The 18,558-nt window shown below is 53.0% G+C and overlaps 2 protein-coding genes across 4 annotated transcripts in view; both read right to left on the minus strand.

Annotated features, from left to right (window-relative positions):
• The window catches only part of FSD1 (fibronectin type III and SPRY domain containing 1), a 293,078-nt gene that overhangs the window by 149,399 nt on the left and 125,121 nt on the right, over window positions 1-18,558 (minus strand). The gene's annotated exons all lie outside the window — the stretch shown is intronic.
• On the minus strand, window positions 78-17,967 carry CREB3L3 (cAMP responsive element binding protein 3 like 3). 3 transcript variants are annotated; one of them, XM_050770511.1, is made up of 10 exons: window positions 17,795-17,952; window positions 16,542-16,670; window positions 14,382-14,679; window positions 11,275-11,393; window positions 8,022-8,159; window positions 4,229-4,335; window positions 2,485-2,553; window positions 1,509-1,593; window positions 1,205-1,301; window positions 78-1,028 (listed from the first exon to the last, which is right to left on the minus strand). In XM_050770511.1, the coding sequence occupies exons 1-10, from the start codon at window positions 17,819-17,821 to the stop codon at window positions 715-717; spliced, it is 1,383 nt and encodes a 460-aa protein (XP_050626468.1). In that variant the 5' UTR covers window positions 17,822-17,952; the 3' UTR covers window positions 78-714. The 3 variants fall into 3 exon arrangements, with proteins under 3 accessions (XP_050626468.1, XP_050626467.1, XP_050626469.1); XM_050770510.1 differs by having other exon boundaries at window positions 14,382-14,682; XM_050770512.1 differs by lacking the exon at window positions 4,229-4,335 and having other exon boundaries at window positions 886-1,028; window positions 14,382-14,682; window positions 17,795-17,967.

The raw sequence follows: 18,558 nt of genomic DNA on the forward strand, positions 1-18,558 counted from the left end.
GCGTCTGTCTGTCTGTCCGGGTCTGTTTCAGGCTGTGTCTGCCTCTCTGTCTGGGTCTGTTTCAGGCTGTGTCTATCTGTTCGTCTGGGTCTGTTTCAGACTGGGTCTGTCTGTCTGGGTCTGTTTCAGGCTGTGTCTGTCTGTCTGTCTGTCTGTTTGGGTCTGTTTCAGGCTGTATCTGTCTGGGTCTGTTTCAGGCTGTGTCTGTCTGTCTGGGTCTGTTTCAGGCTGTGTCTGTCTGTCTGTCTGGGTCTGTTTCAGGCTGTATCTGTCTGAGTCTGTTTCAGGCTGTGTCTGTCTGTCTGTCTGGGTCTGTTTCAGGCTGGGTCTGTCTGTCCGGGTCTGTTTCAGGTTGTGTCTGTCTGAGTCTGTTTCAGGCTGTGTCTGTCTGTCTGTCTGGGTCTGTTTCAGGCTGTGTCTGTCTGTCCGGGTCTGTTTCAGGCTGTATGTGTGTTTGCTCTTTGCTTCTGCTCCTGGCTCTGTGTGTATTTCCCGGGTCCTGTGGCTCTCTCTTTGCCATGTGTCTGAGTGTCAGTTCCTGCGTGGGCCCTAGCCAGGCCCTGGGTGTGTGGCTGTTGAGCTGTGCCTCCCCCATTCTGGCATCTCTGCTGGGGTCTCGGCCTCACGTCCCATCCCCAGGTGGGTCGCTGTCCAGCGCAGTATCCCTAAGGCACCCCTGGGCAGAGGGGCCTGGGAGCATAGTCCTGGCGGGGCTCACAGCTCGTCTCCCGCCGCCTCCAGCCCTGCACGTCCTGAGCCAGTGCTCGGCCCAGGTGCCACCCAGTCCAGCAGGGTGACCTGGCCCAGCCCCTCTGTTGCATTCCTCAGGATCAGGGTGGCATTATCTACCTCCTCCGTCGAATTGGTCAGGTTCGCACTGTCCGGGAAGTCCCAGTCTGCCCCAGGGCTTCCTGGAGACCCTTCTTGGGTTGTGTCAGCCTCGGGTTGGGGTCCTGGGGCCTCGGAGCCCGGCACAGCATCAGAGGTCACGCGGGAGGCAGCATCGTTGTGCAAAGTTCTGGAGAACACTGATCGGGGAAGGGGGGCATCACAGGGGACAAGGTGGAGGTGGGGTCCTATGCTCCTTTCCCTGGCCCCCAGCCTCAGGGAACAGGGGCACAGGGGTCTTCTTCCCCTCCCCCAGAGGCCTAGGACGGAGACTTGGGGAGCCCAGACGAGGGTTTCAAAGGTGGGGATCCCCTACCTCGCACAGGCGCAAAGTCCCCGGGACTCTCGGCTTTGTTGGGGCCAAAAGGGCTGATGGAGGGGAGGATGATGAGGGCAAAGGACAGCAACAGGACCTGGTGGAGACAGCAGCAGGGTCACCCCCTCCCTCCCCTCCCCTACAAGCACCTCCATCCCACAGGCAGGGAAACTGAGGCCCCAAAGACCAGACTGGATCATACTAGAGTTGTGGCACGAGGAGAGCTTGGACTCACTGTCACCTCCCTATGGGCCCCTCTGCTGAAGCCTAGGTCCCCGGCTTTCCTGGGGGCACCAGGACTCACCGCGATGCAGGTGCCTGTCTGGGCTGACTTGCTGGTGGATTGCACCACAATGGCCTGGAGTTTCTTCAGCTGCTCCAAGAGGGACCTTAGAGAGACAGGCAGGCCTCCGCTGAGCCCTAAAGGGCCTCGGTCCTGCTTCTCGTCCATTTCCGGGGTCCTCCAGCCCCACTAAAGTCCAAATTCCATCCATGCTTCAAGGACCTCCAGCTCTTTATTATTTATTTATTTTATTTTACTTATTTTATTTTATTTGAGACAGAGTCTTGCTCTGTTGCCCAGGTTGGAGTGCAGTGGCACGATCACAGCTGACTGCAAACTCCGCCTCCTGGGTTCACACCATTCTCCTTCCTCAGCCTCCCGAGTAGCTGGGACTACAGGCGTCCACCACTACACCCGGCTAATTTTTTTGTATTTTTAGTAGACACCAGGTTTCACTGTGTTAGCCAGCATGGTCCTGATCTCCTGACCTTGTGATCCACCCGCCTCAGCCTCCCAAAGTGCTGGGGTTACAGGCGTGAGCCACTGCGCCCAGACTTATTTATTTATTTTTGAGACAGACTTATTTATTTATTTTTGAGACAGAGCCTTGCACTGTCACCCAGGCTGGAGTGCAGTGGTGTGATCTTGGTTCATGGCAACCTCCGCCTCCCGAGTTGAAGCGATTCTCCTGCCTCAGCCTCCCGAGTAGCTGGGATTACAGGTGCCTGCCACCATGTCCGGCTAATTTTTTGTATTTTTAGTAGAGACGGTGTTTCACCATGTTGGCCAGGCTGGTCTCAAGCTCCTGACCTCAGGTGATCCACCTGCCTTGGCCTCCCAGAGTGCTGGGATTACAGGTGTGAGCCACCGCACCTGACCCATAGGTGAAACTCTTATTTCCTATGTCATTCTGCTATCACATGGGTTCTCTGCTTTTCCTGCAAGGGACTCTGGGGCTGCTTCCCTTGTCCTCTGCCCCAGCAGGACCCAGACTCACAGGTTTTGCTTCTCGAGATGCAAGACTTTCCTCTGTAACTCCTGATTCTGAGCAGTGCAAGCTGACATCCTGAAAGGAGAAAGACACATTGACATTCAGCATACGCCAGTCACCAGACGGCCGCACTGACATCTTCCCCGGGAGGCCTCACATTACAAACAGGGAACCCAAGGCCAGAGAGGGGAAGTCAGTCATCCAAGGTTACTTGGCAGGTCAGATGGGGCCGGGATTTGAACCCACATCGGCCTGGTTCCTAGGTCCCATTTCTGCATTAATACGGAGGTGGCTTCATTCAAAGCTGAGCCCCCAGCCGGGCGCAGTGGTTGACACCTGTAATCCCAACACTTTGGGAGGCCGAGACGGGCGGATCGCCTGAGGTCAGGAGTTCTAGACCAGCCTGCCCAACGTGGTGAAACCCCATCTCTACTAAAAATACAAAATTAGCCAGGTTTGGTGGTGGGCGCCTGTAATCCCAGCTACTTGGGAGGCTGAAGCAGGAGAATCGCTTGAATCCGGGAAGTGGACGAGCAGTGAGTCAAGATCACACCACTGCACTCCAGCCCGGGCAATAAGAATGAAACTCTGTCACAAAAAACGAAAACAAACAAAAACCCGCCGAGCCTCCTAGATTCAGGCAGTGATGTTTCCAGAAGATGAAATATCAGGACAACCGGACATCCTAGGAGATTCAAGTTTCAACTCTCCCCACCGACCCATGACCTTGAGCCACTTCACTCTCTGGTCTCAGTTTTTGTGTCTGTGAAATGGGATACAATTACCCAGGACATAGGGTGGTGGGGAGAATGACCCTGGATAAAGATGATGAGAAGCTTAGCAGATTGCATTTAAGAAAGGGGACAGACTAGGGCCAGGCGTGGTGACTCACGCCTGTAATCCCAGCACTTTGGGAGGCCGAGGCGGGCAGATCACGAGGTCAGGAGATGGAGACCACGGTGAAACCCTGTCTCTACTAAAAATACAAAAAATTAGCCAGGCGCGGTGGCGGGTGCCTGTAGTCCCAACTACTCGGGAGGCTGAGGCAGGAGAATACGTGAACCCGCGAGGCGGAGCTTGCAGTGAGCCCAGATTGCGCCACCGCACTCCAGCCTGGGTGACAGAGTGAGACTCCGTCTGAAAAAAAAAAAAAAAAGAAAGAAAGAAAGGGGACAGACCAGGTGCAGTGGCTCACACCTGTAGTCCCAGCACTTTAGGAGGCTGAAGCGGCCAGATCACCTGAGGTCAGGAGTTCGAGACTAGCCTGGGCAACACGGTGAAACCCCATCTCTACCAAAAATACAAAAAAAATTAGCTGGGCATGGTGGCGGGTGCCTGTAATCCCAGCTACTGGAGAGGCTGAGGCAGGGGAATTGCTTGAACCCGGGAGGTGGAGGTTGCAGTGAGCCGAGATCGCACCGCTGCACTCCAGCCTGGGTGACAGGGTGAGACTCTGCCACACACAAGAAAAGGAAGTGTCTATCTTCAGGCAGAGGGTCAGAATAGGATGGGTCACACTGTCCTTTCTCCGCACACCTTCCAGGGGGCAAAGGGTCTCCCAAACCCTTGTCCTACACTGTCTCTAGGCATCTTCCCATCCCTGCAATCAGTAAGAAGCATGATCTCTTCCAGAGAGGAGAATCACCTCCAATTTTGTCAGACCCTAAGCTGTGTGGTATTAGCCACGTCTCCTTCTCTCTGGGCCTCAGTTCCCTCCCCGAGTGTAGAGTCTGGGTCCAGCACTACCCACCGAGTCTCCAGGCCGTCTATGTATTCCTTTTTCTTCTTCCTGCTTTCTTGGGCCGACTGCTTGTTCCGGATTTTCCGGCGGATTTTTTTCAGCACTCGCTCCTCGTACTGCCAAGTGAAATAGAGAGGAGGAGGATGTCAGGACAGCAAGTCCCCACTTGGAGGCCGGGGGCAGTGGCTCTCGCCTGTAATCCCAGCACTTTGGGAGGCCGAGGCGGGCGGATCACCTGAGGTCAGGAGTTCAAGACCAGCCTGGCCAACATGGTGAAACCCTGTCTCTACTAAAAATACAAAAATTAGCCAGGCGCGGTGGCAGGTGCCTGTAATCTCAGCTACTCGGGAGGCTGAGGCAGGAGAATGGTGTGAACGTGGGAGGCGGAGGTTGCAGTGAGCCAAGATTGTGCCATTGCAATCTAGCCTGGGCAACAAGAGCGAAACTCCATCTCAATAAATAAATAAATGAATAAATAAATAAAAATAAAATAAAATAATTAAAGTCTTCACTTTGGGGACAGTGGGACAGTCCCCACTGTCCTGACCCCACTTCACCTAACCTTTACTCCACAACTTCACCCCATCCTCTTTCCATATGAGACATCCCCGAGGACCCACAGGCAGATTCCTAATAACTCGAAGCTACGCTTTGCGCACACCCTCACAGAGTCTCTGGGAGGCGCCTGGGTCTGAGGGTCTCTTCCCAGCTCCCAATACTGTAAAATGGGCAACTGCCCACCGGACTTTGGGCACGGGTACCACTGTGTCACCTTGGGGCCATCTCTGGAAACAGTACCTTTCCCTGGAGACAGGAAGTGTTTCAAGACTAATTGATACATGCTTTTTCTTCTTTCTTTGCTTTCCTTTCTTTCCTTTTCTTTCTTTCTTTCCTTCCTTCCTTCCTTCCTTCCCTTTTTCCCTCCTTCCCTCCCTCCCTCAATCTCTCTCTCTCTTTCTCTCTTTCTTGTTTCACTCTTGTCGCCCAGGCTGGAGTGCAGTGGTGAGATGTCAACCTCACTGCAACCTCCACCCCCTGGGTTCAAGTGACTCTCCCACCCCAGCTTCCCGAGTAGCTGGGATTACAGGCCCCTACCACCATGCCTATTTTTAGTAGAGACAGGGTTTCACCATATTGGCCAGGCTGGTCTCAAACTCCCGACCTCAGGTGGTCCACCCGTCTTTGCCTCCCAAAGAGCTAGGATTACAGGCGTGAGTCACTGCGCCCGGCCAGTAAGTGTCTTCAAATGGGAATGTCAGGCTGGGCGCGGTGGCTCACAGTGCTGTAATCCCAGCATTTCGGGAGGCCAAGGCAAGAGAATTGCTTAAGTCCAGGAGTTCAAGACTAGCCTGGGCAACATTTAGTAAAGATCCTGTCTCTACTAAAACAAAACAACAAAAACAAAAGTAGCTGGGTGTGGTGGTACATGCCTGTAGTCCCAGCTACTTGGGAGGCTGAGGCAGGAGGATCCCTTGAGACCAGGAGCTACTAACTGCAGATTACACCACTGCAGTCCAGCCTGGGCAACAAAGTGAGATCCTATCTCAAAACAAACAACAACAACAACAGAAACAGAAACAGATGGGACATGGTAGCTCACACCTATAATCCTAACACTTTGGTAGGCCAACCCTAGAGGATTGCTTGAGGCCAGGAATTTGAGACCAGCCTGGGCAACATAGCAGGATCCTGTCTCTACGGAAAAAAAAAAAAAAATGCTGAGTGCAGTGGCTCATGCCTGTAATCCCAGCACTTTGGGAGGTTGAGGCAGGCAGATCACAAGGTCAAGAGATTGAGATCATCCTGGACAACATGGTGAAACTCCATCTCTACTACAAAAAAAAAAAGAAAAAAAATTAGCTGGGTGTGGTTGCACACGCCTGTAATCCCAGCTACTTAGGAGGCTGAGGCAGGAGAATCGCTTGAACCTGGGAGGCAGAGGTTGCAGTGAGCCGAGATCACGCCACTATACTCCAACCTGGGCAACAGAGCGAGACTGTCTCAAAAAAAAAAAAAGAGGCTGGGCACGGTGGCTCACGCCTATAAACCCAGCACTTTGGGAGGCTGAGGGAGGCGGATTACCTAAGGTGGGGAGTTCAAGACCAGCCTGACCAACATGGAGAAACCCTGTCTCTACTAAAAATACAAAAAATTAGCTGGACATGGTAGCAGGCGCCTGTAATCCCAGACACTTGGGAGGCTGAGGCAGGAGAATTGCTTGAACCTGGGAAGCAGAGGTTGTAGTGAGACGAGATCGCGCCACCGCACTCAAGCCTGGGCAACAAGAGCGAAACTCCGTCTCAGAAAAAAAAACAAAAAAAATTAGCTGGCATAATGGGGTACACCTGTAGTCCCAGCTACTAGTGAGGCTGAGGTGGGAGAATCACTTGAACTCCAGACAGGGAGCTGCAGTGAGCCAAGATCATGTCACTGCACTCCAGCCTGGGCGACAGAGTAAGACCCTGTCTCAAAGGAAAAAAAAAAAAACAGATGAGAATATCAAACTCAGGCATTGAGAGTGGAGCAGGCTGAGTAGGGACTGTGGTTAGCTAGAGCCCAAGCAGCTACCCAGCCATTGACTGGTGCCTATGGAGGTTTCAGAATATGGAACAGAGGCCATTCAAGTCATTGAGTTGGTTTTCTGGGTTTTGTTTTGTTTATGTTTTTGATTTTTTGTTTTGTTTTGTTTTTGTTTTTGAGATAGAGTTTTGCTCTTGTCACCCAGGCTGGAGTGCAGTGGCACCCTCTCGGCTCACTGCAACCTCTGCCTCTTGGGTTCAAGGGAGATTCTCCTGCCTCAGCCTCCTGAGAAGCTGGGAGGCTGAGAAGCACCTTACAGGTGCCACCATGCCCGGCCTCAAGTCACTGAGTTCTCATTTAAAATCTACCGGTCAGAAAAAACATTGTCAAGCAATTAAAAAATGTATAAAATGCAGTACAGTCAAATCAAAACATGTCTGCAGGGCCAGGCATGATAGATCACGCCTGTAATCACAACACTTTGGGAGACCAAGATCGGAGAATCACTTGAGCCCAGGAGTTCCAGCCCAGCCTGGGCAACATAACAAGACTCCGTTTCTACACACACACACACACACACACACACACACACAGTTTAAATTAGCCAAGTGTAGTGGCGTGCACCTGTCATCTCAGCTACTTGAGAGGCTGAGGCGGGAGGATCTGTTGAGCTCAGGAGGTCAAGGCTGAAGTGAGCTATGATGGCACCACTGCACTCCAGCCAGACACAGCAAGACCCTATCTCCAAAAAAGCAGTTTGCTGCACCCAAATTGCTGCCACCTGGAGTCCGCCATTCATTCCTGGATGTTGATAATTAACCTCCGAGTTGAATTTACAATGGAGTTTCTGGCTGATTGTTTTGGATCTGGTGACACACACTGTAGCATTCTAGTACGGGTATTCTAAAGGTGAGACACATAGCCAGCGCACTGGCTCATGCCTGTAAGCCCAGAACTTTGGGAGACCAAGGCGGGAGGATCACATGAGGTCAGGAGTTCAAGACCAGCCTGGCCAACATGGTGAAACCCCATCTCTACTAAAAATACAAAAATTATCCGGGCGAGGTGGCGGGCGACTGTAGTCCCAGCTACTCAGGAGGCTGAGGCAGGAGAATCGCTGGAACCTGGGAGGCAGAGGTAGCAGTGAGCTGAAATCGTGCCACTGCACCCCAGCCTCGGTGACACAGAAAGACTGTAAATAAATAAGTAAATGTGGGACACACACGCAGGTAAGTGCACGAAGGGGAGATAGACCCGGGGCTGGAAGTCCCCCCAGACTCACTTTAGTGAGGGGCAGCTGAGTGGGCAGGGTGATGCCTTCTTTAGCCAGCAGTTTCTTCTCATCCTCAGTGAGCACCAGCTCCTGACAGTGCTCAGCCCCAGGTCTCAGGAGGTGGGAGACCCCCAGGTGATGCTGTTGCTACGGAAGAAAGCAGAGGAATGACGGCGGGTGCAGGGACACCAACCACCTTCAGGAAATGAAAGAGTCATCAGATTGAAAACACTATCTCCCCAGGCTGGGCACGGTGGCTCACACCTGTCATCCCAGCTACTCGGGAGGCTGAGGTGGGTGGATCACGAGGTCAGGAGTTTGAGACCAGCCTGGCCAACACGGTGAAACATGGTGAAACCCCGTCTCAACTAAAAATACAAAAAGTGAGCCAGGCGTAGTGACGTGTGCCTGTAGTCCCAGCTACTTGGGAGGCTGAGGCAGGAGAATTGCTTGAACCCGGAAGGCAGAGGTTGCAGTGAGCCGGGATCGTGACACTGCACTCCAGCCCTAGTGACAGAGTGAGACTCTGTCTCAATAAATAAATAAATAGCTGGGCCTGGTGGCGGGCACCTGTAATCCCAGCTACTCGGGAGGCTGAGGCAGGAGAATTGCTTGAATCTGGGAAGCGGGGGTTCCAGTGAACCAAGATCACGCCACTGCCCTCCAGCCTGGGAGACAGAGTAAGACTCCATCTCAAAAAAAAAAAGGTGGCTCACATCTGTAGTCCCAGCACTTTGGGAGGCCAAGGCAGGTGGATCACTTGAGGTCAGCAGTTCGAGACCAGCCTAGCCAATATGGTGAAACCCTGTCTCTACTAAAAATACAAAAAGTCAGCCGGGCGTGGTTGCAGGCGCCTGTAATCCCAGCTATCTGGGAGGCTAAGGCAGGAGAATTGCTTGAACCTGGGAGGCAGAGGTTGCAGTGAGCCGAGATCCAGCCTGGGCAACAGCAACTCCGTCTCAAAACAACAACAACAAAAACTATCACCCCACAATCTCCCTTGGCACCAGGACTCAAAATAACCAACACACAGTCCTTTGACTTGGCCATTCTACCTTCAGAAATCAGTCCTACAGATATCCTCATGCACAAAATGGCGTTTTTTGTTGTTTTTTTATTTTTGAGACGGAGTCTTGCTCTGTCACCCAGGCTGCAGTGCAGTTGCGCGATCTTGGCTCACTGCAACCTCCACCTCCCAGGTTCACGCCATTCTCCTGCCTCAGCCTCCTGAGTAGCTGGGACAACAGGCGCCCGCAACCACGCCCGGCTGACTTTTTGTATTTTTAGTAGAGACAGGGTTTCACCGTGTTAGCCAAGATGGTCTCGATCTCCTGACCTCGTGATCTGCCTGCCTCGGCCTCCCAAAGTGCCAGGATTACAGGTGTGAGCCACCGCGCCCGGCCCTTTTGAGAGGTTTCTTCTTTTAATTTTATTATGACTATTATTATTTTTGAAACAGGGTCTTGCTACTTCGCCTGGGCTGGAGTGTGGTGGTGCTATCTTGGCTCACTGCAACCTCCGCCTCCTAGGCTCAAGCGATTCTCCAGCCTCAGCTTCCCCGAGTAGCTGGGACCACAGGGCGTGCCACCATGCTTGGCTAATTTTTGAATTTTTTTGTAGAGATGGGGTTTCACTATGTTGCCCAGGCTGGTCTCAAGCAGTCTGTCCACTTCAGCCTCCCAAAGTGCTGGGATTACAGGCGGGGTGCAGTAGCTCATGCCTATAATCCAGCACTGTGGGACGCCAAGGCAGGAGGATCACCTGAGGCTAGGAGTTCAAGACCAACCTGGGAAACATAGCAAGACCCATATCTACAGAAAAAAATTAAAAGAAAAATTAGCTGGGTCTAAACTGGGCATAGTGGCTCATGCCTGCTGTAATCCCAGCACTTTGGGAGGCTGAGGCAGGTGGGTCACCTGAGGTCAGGAGTTTGAGACCAGCCTGACCAACATGGTGAAACCTCAAACCTCATCTCTACTAAAAAATACAAAATTAGGCCGGGCACAGTGGCTCACGCCTGTAATTCCAGCACTTTGGGAGGCCGAGGCTGGTGGATCACAAGGTCAGGAGATCGAGACCATCCCGGCTAACACGGTGAAACCCCGTCTCTACTAAAAATACAAAAAAATTAGCCAGGTGTGGCAGCGTGCGCCTATAGTCCCAGCTGCCGAGGAGGCTGAGGCAGGAGAATGGTGTGAACCCGGGAGGCGGAGCTTGCAGTGAACCGAGATCGCGCCACTGCACTCCAGCCTAGGTGACAGAGAAAGACTCTATCTCAAAAAAAAAAAAAACAAAAACAAAAACAAAAAAAGAAAAACAAAATTAGCTGGACCTGATGTCGCATGCCTGTAATCTCAGTTACTTGGGAGGCTGAGCCAGAGAATCGCTTGAACCTGGGAGGCGGAGGGAGGTTGCAGTGAGCCAAGATTGCACCATGCACTCCAGCCTGAGTAACAAGAGAGAACTCTGTCTCAAAAAAAAAAAAAAAAAGACAAGAAAAATTAGCTGGGTGTGGTGGTGCACGCCTGTAGTCCCAGCTACTTGGGAGTCTGAGGCAGGAGGATTGCCTGAGGCCAGGAGTTTGAGGCTGCTGTGAGCTAGGATTGTGCCGCTGCACTCCAGCCTGGGCAACAGAGTGAGATCGTGTCTCAAAAAAAATTTTTTAAGATGATAAATAAAGCATTTAGAAGAGTGCTTGGCATATAGCAGGTGCATCCTCAGTTTTAGCTTTGTTCCTTTTGTTGTCGTTGTTGAGACAGTCTTGCTCTGTTGGCCAGGCTGGAGTGCAGTGGTGCAATCACAGCTCGCTGCAGCTTTGACCTCCTGGGCTCAAGCGATCCTCCCACCTCTGCCTCCCAAGTAGCTGGGACCACAGGCATGTGCCACCATGCCAGGCTCATTTTTGTATTTTTTCTATAGATGGGGTTTCACCATGTTGCCCAGGCTGATCTCAAACTCCTGAGCTCAAGCGATCTGCCTGCCTTGGCCTCCCAAAGTGCTGGGATTATAGGTGTGAACCACCACACTCGGCCAGTTTTAGCTTTTTTTGTTGTTGCTGTTGTTACTGCTAAATACTACAGAGGAAGACGCCCCAGCCCAGGCGACAGTGAACCCAGGACTGGAATGTTCTCTAACTGTGGGCAAATTCCATGCCTTTCTGTGACTCAGTTTTCCAGTCTCTGAAATGGGGATATTTAGGTTCCTCGAACCCGAGCAGCCTTCCCAGATCCAACGCCCCGTGGGAGGGTGTGGGGGTGCTCACCAGGTCCCCGCTGCTGCCCGAAAGGAGGAGGTCCTTCACGGTGAGATTGCATCGTGGGGGCACGTGCACCGGGTCAGCCTGTTTCTCAGCATAGGTCCTTCCTCCTGGACTCCACATTTCTGACCAGGGCAGTTGGGGACGGAAACAGGGAGAGTGTGAGATGGGAGGAGTCCTGAGCTTCCAGCCTCTAACCACCTCCTCCACCAAGTCTCCCATGCTTCATCTCAACATTCGTAGGACTTTTGCCAGAGCTTGGAGTTCCCATGGCCTGGGTTGAAGGAGGCAGCCCTCACTAGTGGTTCAGTCTCCCCTCTGCTATAAGACAGGAACCCAGCCAGGCATGGTGGCTCACGCCTGTATTCCCAGCACTTTGGGAGGCCGAGGCAGGAGGATCATCTGAGGTTAGAAGTTCAAGACCAGCCTGGCCAACATGGTGAAACCCCATCTCTATTAAAAATACAAAAATTAGCTGGGCCTGGTGGCGTGCACCTGTAATCCCAGCTGCTCGGGAGGCTGAGGCAGTAGAATCACTTGAACCCAGGTGGTGGACGTTACAGTGAGCTGAGATTGCGGCACTGCACTCCAGCCTGGATGACACAGCGAGATTCCATCTCAAAAAAAAAAAAAGATGGGGACCCAAATTCAACAGGGCTTGATTCTGTCTGTCCCACAAGGCTGAGGAAGACACAGGACATTGTCAGGAGACACCAGCTGATTCAAAAGGGAGTGGCTGTTATCACACAGAATTACAGGTTAGATTTGCAGCCCGCCAGGCGTTATCTCACCCGAGGGGCAGGGATGAGGTCTGATTCACCTCTGGTTGTCCCCTCCTGGTACCCGGCATGCAGTAGGCATGCTGTCTGAGCACACAAACTTCAGGTCAGATAACCTTTGGTTCTCATCCTGGTTGGGCAGGGCTGTGTGACCTTGAGTAACTGACTTCACCTCTCTGAGCCTCAGAGGTTTTTTTTTTTTTTTTTTTTTTTTTTGAGACAGAATCTCGCTGTGTCGCCAGGCTGGAGTGCAGTGGTGCAATCTTGGCTCACCACAACCTCTGCCTCCTGGGTTCAAGTGATTCTCCTGCCTCAGCCTCCCGAGTAGCTGGGATTACAGGCGCCCGCCACCACACCCAGCTAATTTTTGTATTTTTAGTAGAGACAGAGGTTTCACCATGTTGGCCAGGATGGTCTCGATCTCTTGACCTTGTGATCCGCCCGCTTTGGACTCCCAAAGTGCTGGGATTACAGGTGTGAACCACTGTGCCCAGCTGGTTATTTTGTTTGTTTGTTTGTTTGTTTTGAGACAGAGTCTTGCTCTGTCGCCCAGGCTGGAGTGCAGTGGCTGGATCTCACCTCACTGCAAGCTCCGCCTCCCGGGTCTACGCCATTCTCCTGCCTCAGCCTCCCGAGTAGCTGGGACTACAGGCGCCCGCCACCTCGCCCGGCTAGTTTTTTGTATTTTTAGTAGAGACGGGGTTTCACCGTGTTAGCCAGGATGGTCTCGATCTCCTGACCTCGTGATCCGCCCATCTCGGCCTCCCAAAGTGCTGGGATTACAGGCGTGAGCCACCGCGCCCGGCTGTTTGTTTGTTTTTTGTTTTGAGACAGAATCTGGCTCTGTCACCCAGGATGGAGTGCAGTGCCATGATCTCGGCTCACCGCAACCTCTGCCTCCCGGGTTCAGGCGATTCTCCTGCCTCAGCCTCCCAAGTAGCTGGTACTACAGGTGCCCCCCACCATGCCCGGCTAATTTTTGTATTTTAGTAGAGACGGAGTTTCACCATGTTGGTGAACTCCTAACCTCAAGTGATCCGCCTGCCTCAGCCTCACAAAGTGCTGGGATTACAGGCGTGAGTCACCACACCTGGCCTGAGCCTCAGTTTTGTCGACTCTCCAATGGGACCAAGAAGAGCTCATAGCAAGGCACAAGGGACAAAGGCCACCCGGAGGCCAGGTATCTCCAGCCAGGACTCTGCTTGGCCTGCCGGGACTGCTTAATCAACAGAGTAAATCATTACTGATCTGCTGTTCCCCACGTCTAGGAGGAGCGCCCTGGAACCTGGGACCCCGTAACCTCACGCACTTTTATGGAGCATCTACAGGCCGGGCGCCATGGCTCACACCTGTAATCCCAGGACTTTGGGAGGCTGAGGCAGGCGGATCACCTGAGCTCAGGAGTTTGAGACAAGCCTGACCAACATGGTGAAACCTCATCTCTACTAAAAAATAAAAATTAGGCTGGGTGCGGTGGCTCACACCTGTAATCCCAGCACTTTGGGAGACCAAGGCGGGCGGATCACGAGGTCAGAAGATCGAGACCATCCTGGCTAACACGGTGAAACCCCATCTCTACTAAAAATACAAAAAATTAGCTGGGCGTGGTGACGGGCACCTGTAGTCCCAGCTACTCAGGAGGCTGAGGCAGGAGAATGGCGTGAACCCGGGAGGCGGAGCTTGCAGTGAGCCAGGATCACGCCACTGCACTCCAGCCTGGGCAACAGAGCGAGACTCCGTCTCAAAAAATAAATAAATAAAATAAAATAAATAAATAAATAAAAATAAAAATTAACTGGGCATGGTGGCACATGCTTGTAATCCCAGCTACTCAGGAGGCTGAGGCAGGTGAATTGCTTGAACCCGGAAGGCGGAGGTTGCAGTGAGCAGAGATTGTACCACTTTACTCCGGCCTGGGTGACAGAGTGAGACTCTGTCTCAAAAAAAAGAAAAAAAAAATCTACTAGGAACCAGGCATGGGGTAGACACGTAGAAGGCAAGATCCTGACTTTGGGCTGTGCTTGTCAGAGCCATGCCTGGTGCCTGAGCCACCCGCCGGGGTTGCATCCTAGCTCTGTGGTTTTATCTCATTGCTCAGCCCGATGAGACTCAGTCTCACGATCTGGAAAATGGGCTCCCAATAGCATCCACATGAAAACATGGAAGCACCTAGCCAAGGGAGACACGTGTCCTGAGTTTGAGTTTAGGCCCAACTCCAAATTGTTGTGTGACCTTGGACAAGATGCCAACCCTCTCTGGGCCTCCATTTCGTCACTTACAAGAAGGGCCCTGGAACAAGGTGAGGGCGGTGGGCAGACATACAACAGAACTCACCCAGGTCTATGGTCACAGAGGCGTCAGGCCCTTGGACCACTGGCCCTGGGGGTATGGTGGGGCAAGAGTTGCCAGGATGATAGGAGAGGCAGGGCCCCTTGCCAGGCTGGGCAGGATGGCAGCCGGCTGGGGAGGTGGCCGGTCCGCTGCGTGGAGGGGTGTCCTGGGGGTCGGAGGGGAGGTCTTCAGAGATGCCACTGTCACTGCCTTCGGGGGACCAGAGTGGGGAGCTGGGCAGTGAGTCTCTGGAGCCCAGGATGGAGCTGAGGAAGTCGTCAGGGTCAGGGTTTGGCTGGACCTGCTGGGGTGGACAGGGAGGGATAGGAATTAGGAGGTGCACACTCTTTCTAGATTGCTGTCTGGCCCCAGGCAAACCAGTGACCCTCTTTGGGCCTTAGGTGTCCTTCCTTTCTCCAAGATGGAATTAATGCTTCTTCCTCCCGGGGCTGTTGAGGCTCAAACACAGTAACATAGCGTAAAAAACCCAGCCAGGGCCAGGTACAGTGGCTCCTGCCTATAATCCCAGCACTTTGGGAGGCTGAGGAGGGTGGATCACTTGAGGCCAGGAGTTCAAGATCAGCCTGGCCAACATGATGAAACCCCATTTCTACTAAAAATACAAAAGTTAGCTGGGCGTGGTGGTGGGTGTCTGTAGTCCCAGCTACTTGGGAGTCTGAGGAAGGAGAATCGCTTGAACCTATAAGACGGAGGCTGCAGTGAGCCGAGATCACACCACCGCATTCCACCCCAGGTGACAGAGCAAGACTCCATCTCAAAAAAAAAAAAAAAAAAAAAAAAAAAAAAAGAACAAAAGGGCCAGGCACGGTGGTTCACGCCTGTAATCCCAGCAATTTGGGAGGCCAAGGCAGGCAGATTACCTGAGGTCGGGAGTTTGAGACCAACCTGACCAACATGGAGAAACCCTGTCTCTACTAAAAATACAAAATTAGCCAGGCGTGGTGGCGCACGCCTGTAATCCCAGCTACTTGGGAAGCTGAGGCAGGAGAATCGCTTGAACCTGGGAGGCGGGGGTTGTGGTGAGCCGAGATTGCGCCACTGCACTCTAGTCTGGGCAAAACAAGAGTGAAACTCTGTCTAAGAAAGAAAGAGAGAGAGAGAGGAAGGAAGGTAGGAAGGGAGGGAGGGGGAGAGAGAGAGAGAGAGAGAGGGAAAGAGAGAGAGACAGGAAGGAAGGGAGGAAGGGAAAGAGGGGGAGAGAGAGAGAGAGAGAGAGGGAGAGAGAGAGAGGAAGGAAGGGAGGAAGGGAGGGAGAGGGGGAGAGAGAGAGAAAGAAAGAAAAAAGAGAGAGAGAGAGAAAGAAAGAGAGAAAAGGGTCGGGTGCAGTGGCTCACCCCTGTAATCCCCACACTTTGGGAGGCCTAGGCAGGCAGATCACCTGAGAGGTCAGGAGTTCGAGACCAGCCTGGCCAACATGGTGAAACCCCATCTCTACTAAAAATACAAAAAATTAGCCGGGCGTGGTGGCAGGTGCCTGTAATCCCAGCTACTCGGTAGGTTGAAGGTAGGAGAATCGCTTGAACCTGGGAAGTGGAGGTTGCAGTGAGCCAAGATCGCGCCATTGCACTCCAGCCCAGGGAACAAGAGATAAACTCTATCTCGAAAAAAAGAAAAAGGAAGAGAGTAAAAGAAAGGGAGAGAAAGGAAGGAAAGAAGGAAGGAAGGAAGGAGAGAGAAAAGAAGGAAAAAAGAAAGAGAGGAAGGAAGGAAAAAAGGAAGGAAAGAAGGAAGGAAGGAGAGAGAGAAAAGAAAGAAAAAAAGATGAAGGAAGGAAGGACAGAGAGAGAGAAAAGAAAGATAAAAAAGAAAGAGAGAAAGGAAGGAGAGGAAGGAGAGGAAGAAGAGAACTGAACCCAGCCAGGGAGGTGCCCCAAGTTTGAGTTTGAACCTAACTTCAAATTGCTGTGTGACTTTGGATGAGTTTCCACCCTGCTCTGGGCCTCCACTTCCCACCCGTGAGAAGGAGCTGATGCTACCTGCAAAATGATGTGCTTGGCTAAAATCACGCACCGTGACCCATTAGTGCACTGTAGAGCCAAGCAGAGCTCTGGCTGGGCTCTGGCAGGTCTAAGACCTTCGCAGGGCCTCAGTGGGACCGCCTGGAGCTCTGTGGCCCCGGGGCAACTGCAGTGGGCTCCTCACCTGGTCCTTGACGTGGCCCCAGTCGTCGCCCAGCTCCACGTGTCTCAGGATGCCGTCCTGCCGGTCAAACAGGAGATCCAGGAGCTCAAAGCTGTCGATGGGGTCCATGGGGCAGGCAGAACAAGCCATCTGGGGTGCGAGGAACAGGTGAGAGGGTCACACATAGCCCCTCTCCTCCCCACCTCCCATGTGCGCACAACTGCGGCTCCTTCCAGCTCGAGTTCAGTGGCCGCTCTGCCTCCAGGTTGGGCCAGCCACTGCCCCTCGCTGGGACTCCCCTTCCAAATCTGGACTTTGAGGTTGATAGAATTCCACAGTGTGAGAGCCAATTTCTCTTAAAGTGCTGGAGAGGCTGGATGTGGTGGCTCACACCTGTAATCTCAGCACTTTGGGAGGCTAGGGCAGGAGGATCACTTGAGCCCAGGAGTTCAAGACCAGCCTGTGCAAGATAGAGAGCAGACCCCTATCCCTACTAAAAATAATTTTAAAAAATTAGCTGGCTGTGGTGGCACACACTTGTCATCCCAGCCACTGGGGAGGCTGAGGTAGGAGGATCCCTTGAACCCACGAGGTTGAGGCTGCAGTGAGCTATGGCCGCCCCACTGCACTCCAACCTGGGTCATAGAGCAAGACCTTGTTTCAAAAAACAAAAAAGTATGCCAGGCACGGTGGCTCACGCCTGTAATCCCAGCACTTTGAGAAGCCGAGGTGGGCAGATCACCTGAGGTCAGGAGTTTGAGACCAGCCTGGTCAACATGGTGAAACCCTGTCTCTATGAAAAGTACAAAAATTAGCCGGGCGCGGTGGTGCACACCTGTACTCCCAGCTACTTGGGAGGCTGAGGCAGGAGAATGGTGTGAACCCGGGAGGTGGAGCTTGCAGTGAGCTGAGATCGTGCCATTGCACTCTAGCCTGGGTGACAGGGAGACTCCATCTCAAAAAATAAAAATAAAAATAAAATAAAATAAAATAAAAAGTGCTGGGGAGAGGCCCTAGCTAGAGATGCCGCTTGCCTCTCAGGCCTTCACAGCCTCCCCAAGTGCCCACTCCTGGGAGGCAGGGGCACTTGGAAGAAAGACAAGGGCAACCCCAGAGCAAAGACACACAGTTTTGCTCATTGCATCCTTTCTCTGGGCCTCAGTCTTCCCATCTGTACAATGGGCGTGGAGATGGGGTTCCTCGCAGCTCTAGCAGCTTGGGGAGGCTTTCCCAGCCTAGACTCCCAGTCTCGCTCAGGACCTAGCAGGGCTCACCTTTCCAGCAGCTAAATCCATATTCATGGGTCCATCCAGCTCTGTCTGCAGATGCCTGGGGGGGGTCTCTGCTCCAAGCTGGAGGCCCACCCACCGCCAGCGTTACCCGGGGCCGGGCAAGCTCACAGCCCTCTGTGGCTCTGTCACCACTCCCAAAAGATGCTGAAGCAGTCCTGGGCAGCTCCCAGCCCGCCTCCAGGTGCTGATTGGTGGACAGCGTGGAGAGACAGGGTTGAGAGCCAGTGACACGGGGACAGGCGGGGGCAGGGGAGGGAAGACCGTTATCTGGGTGTTTTGTGGTTTTCCAGCCCTCAGTGGGCAAAGGTCGAAGTCTGGGATACCTCAGCTCTGCCGTGACCTCTCCCCCACTTACGAGGACTTTTTCTTTTTTTTCTTTCTTTTTTGAGACGGAGTCTCGCTCTGTGGCCCAAGCTGGAGTGCAGTGGCACCATCTCATCTCGGCTCACTGCAACCTCCGCCTCCGCCTCTTGGGTTCAGGTGATTCTCCTGCCTCCGCCTCCCGAGTAGCTGGGACTACAGGTCCCGGCCACCACGACCAGCTAACTTTTGTATTTTTAGTAGAAACGGGGTTTCACCATGTTGGCCAGGCTGGTCTTGAACTCCTGTCCTCGTGATCGGCCCACCTCGGTCTCCCAAAGTGTGGGGATTACAGGCGTGAGCCACCGCACCCGGCCAGTTAACGGAACCTTTTCTCTTCAGAATTCCTAGATGGGTTCTGGGATAGCCCAGGGCCCTTACATGGG

The sequence above is a fragment of the Macaca thibetana genome, chromosome 19 (assembly GCF_024542745.1).
Source record: "Macaca thibetana thibetana isolate TM-01 chromosome 19, ASM2454274v1, whole genome shotgun sequence".
Taxonomy (NCBI): domain Eukaryota; kingdom Metazoa; phylum Chordata; class Mammalia; order Primates; family Cercopithecidae; genus Macaca; species Macaca thibetana.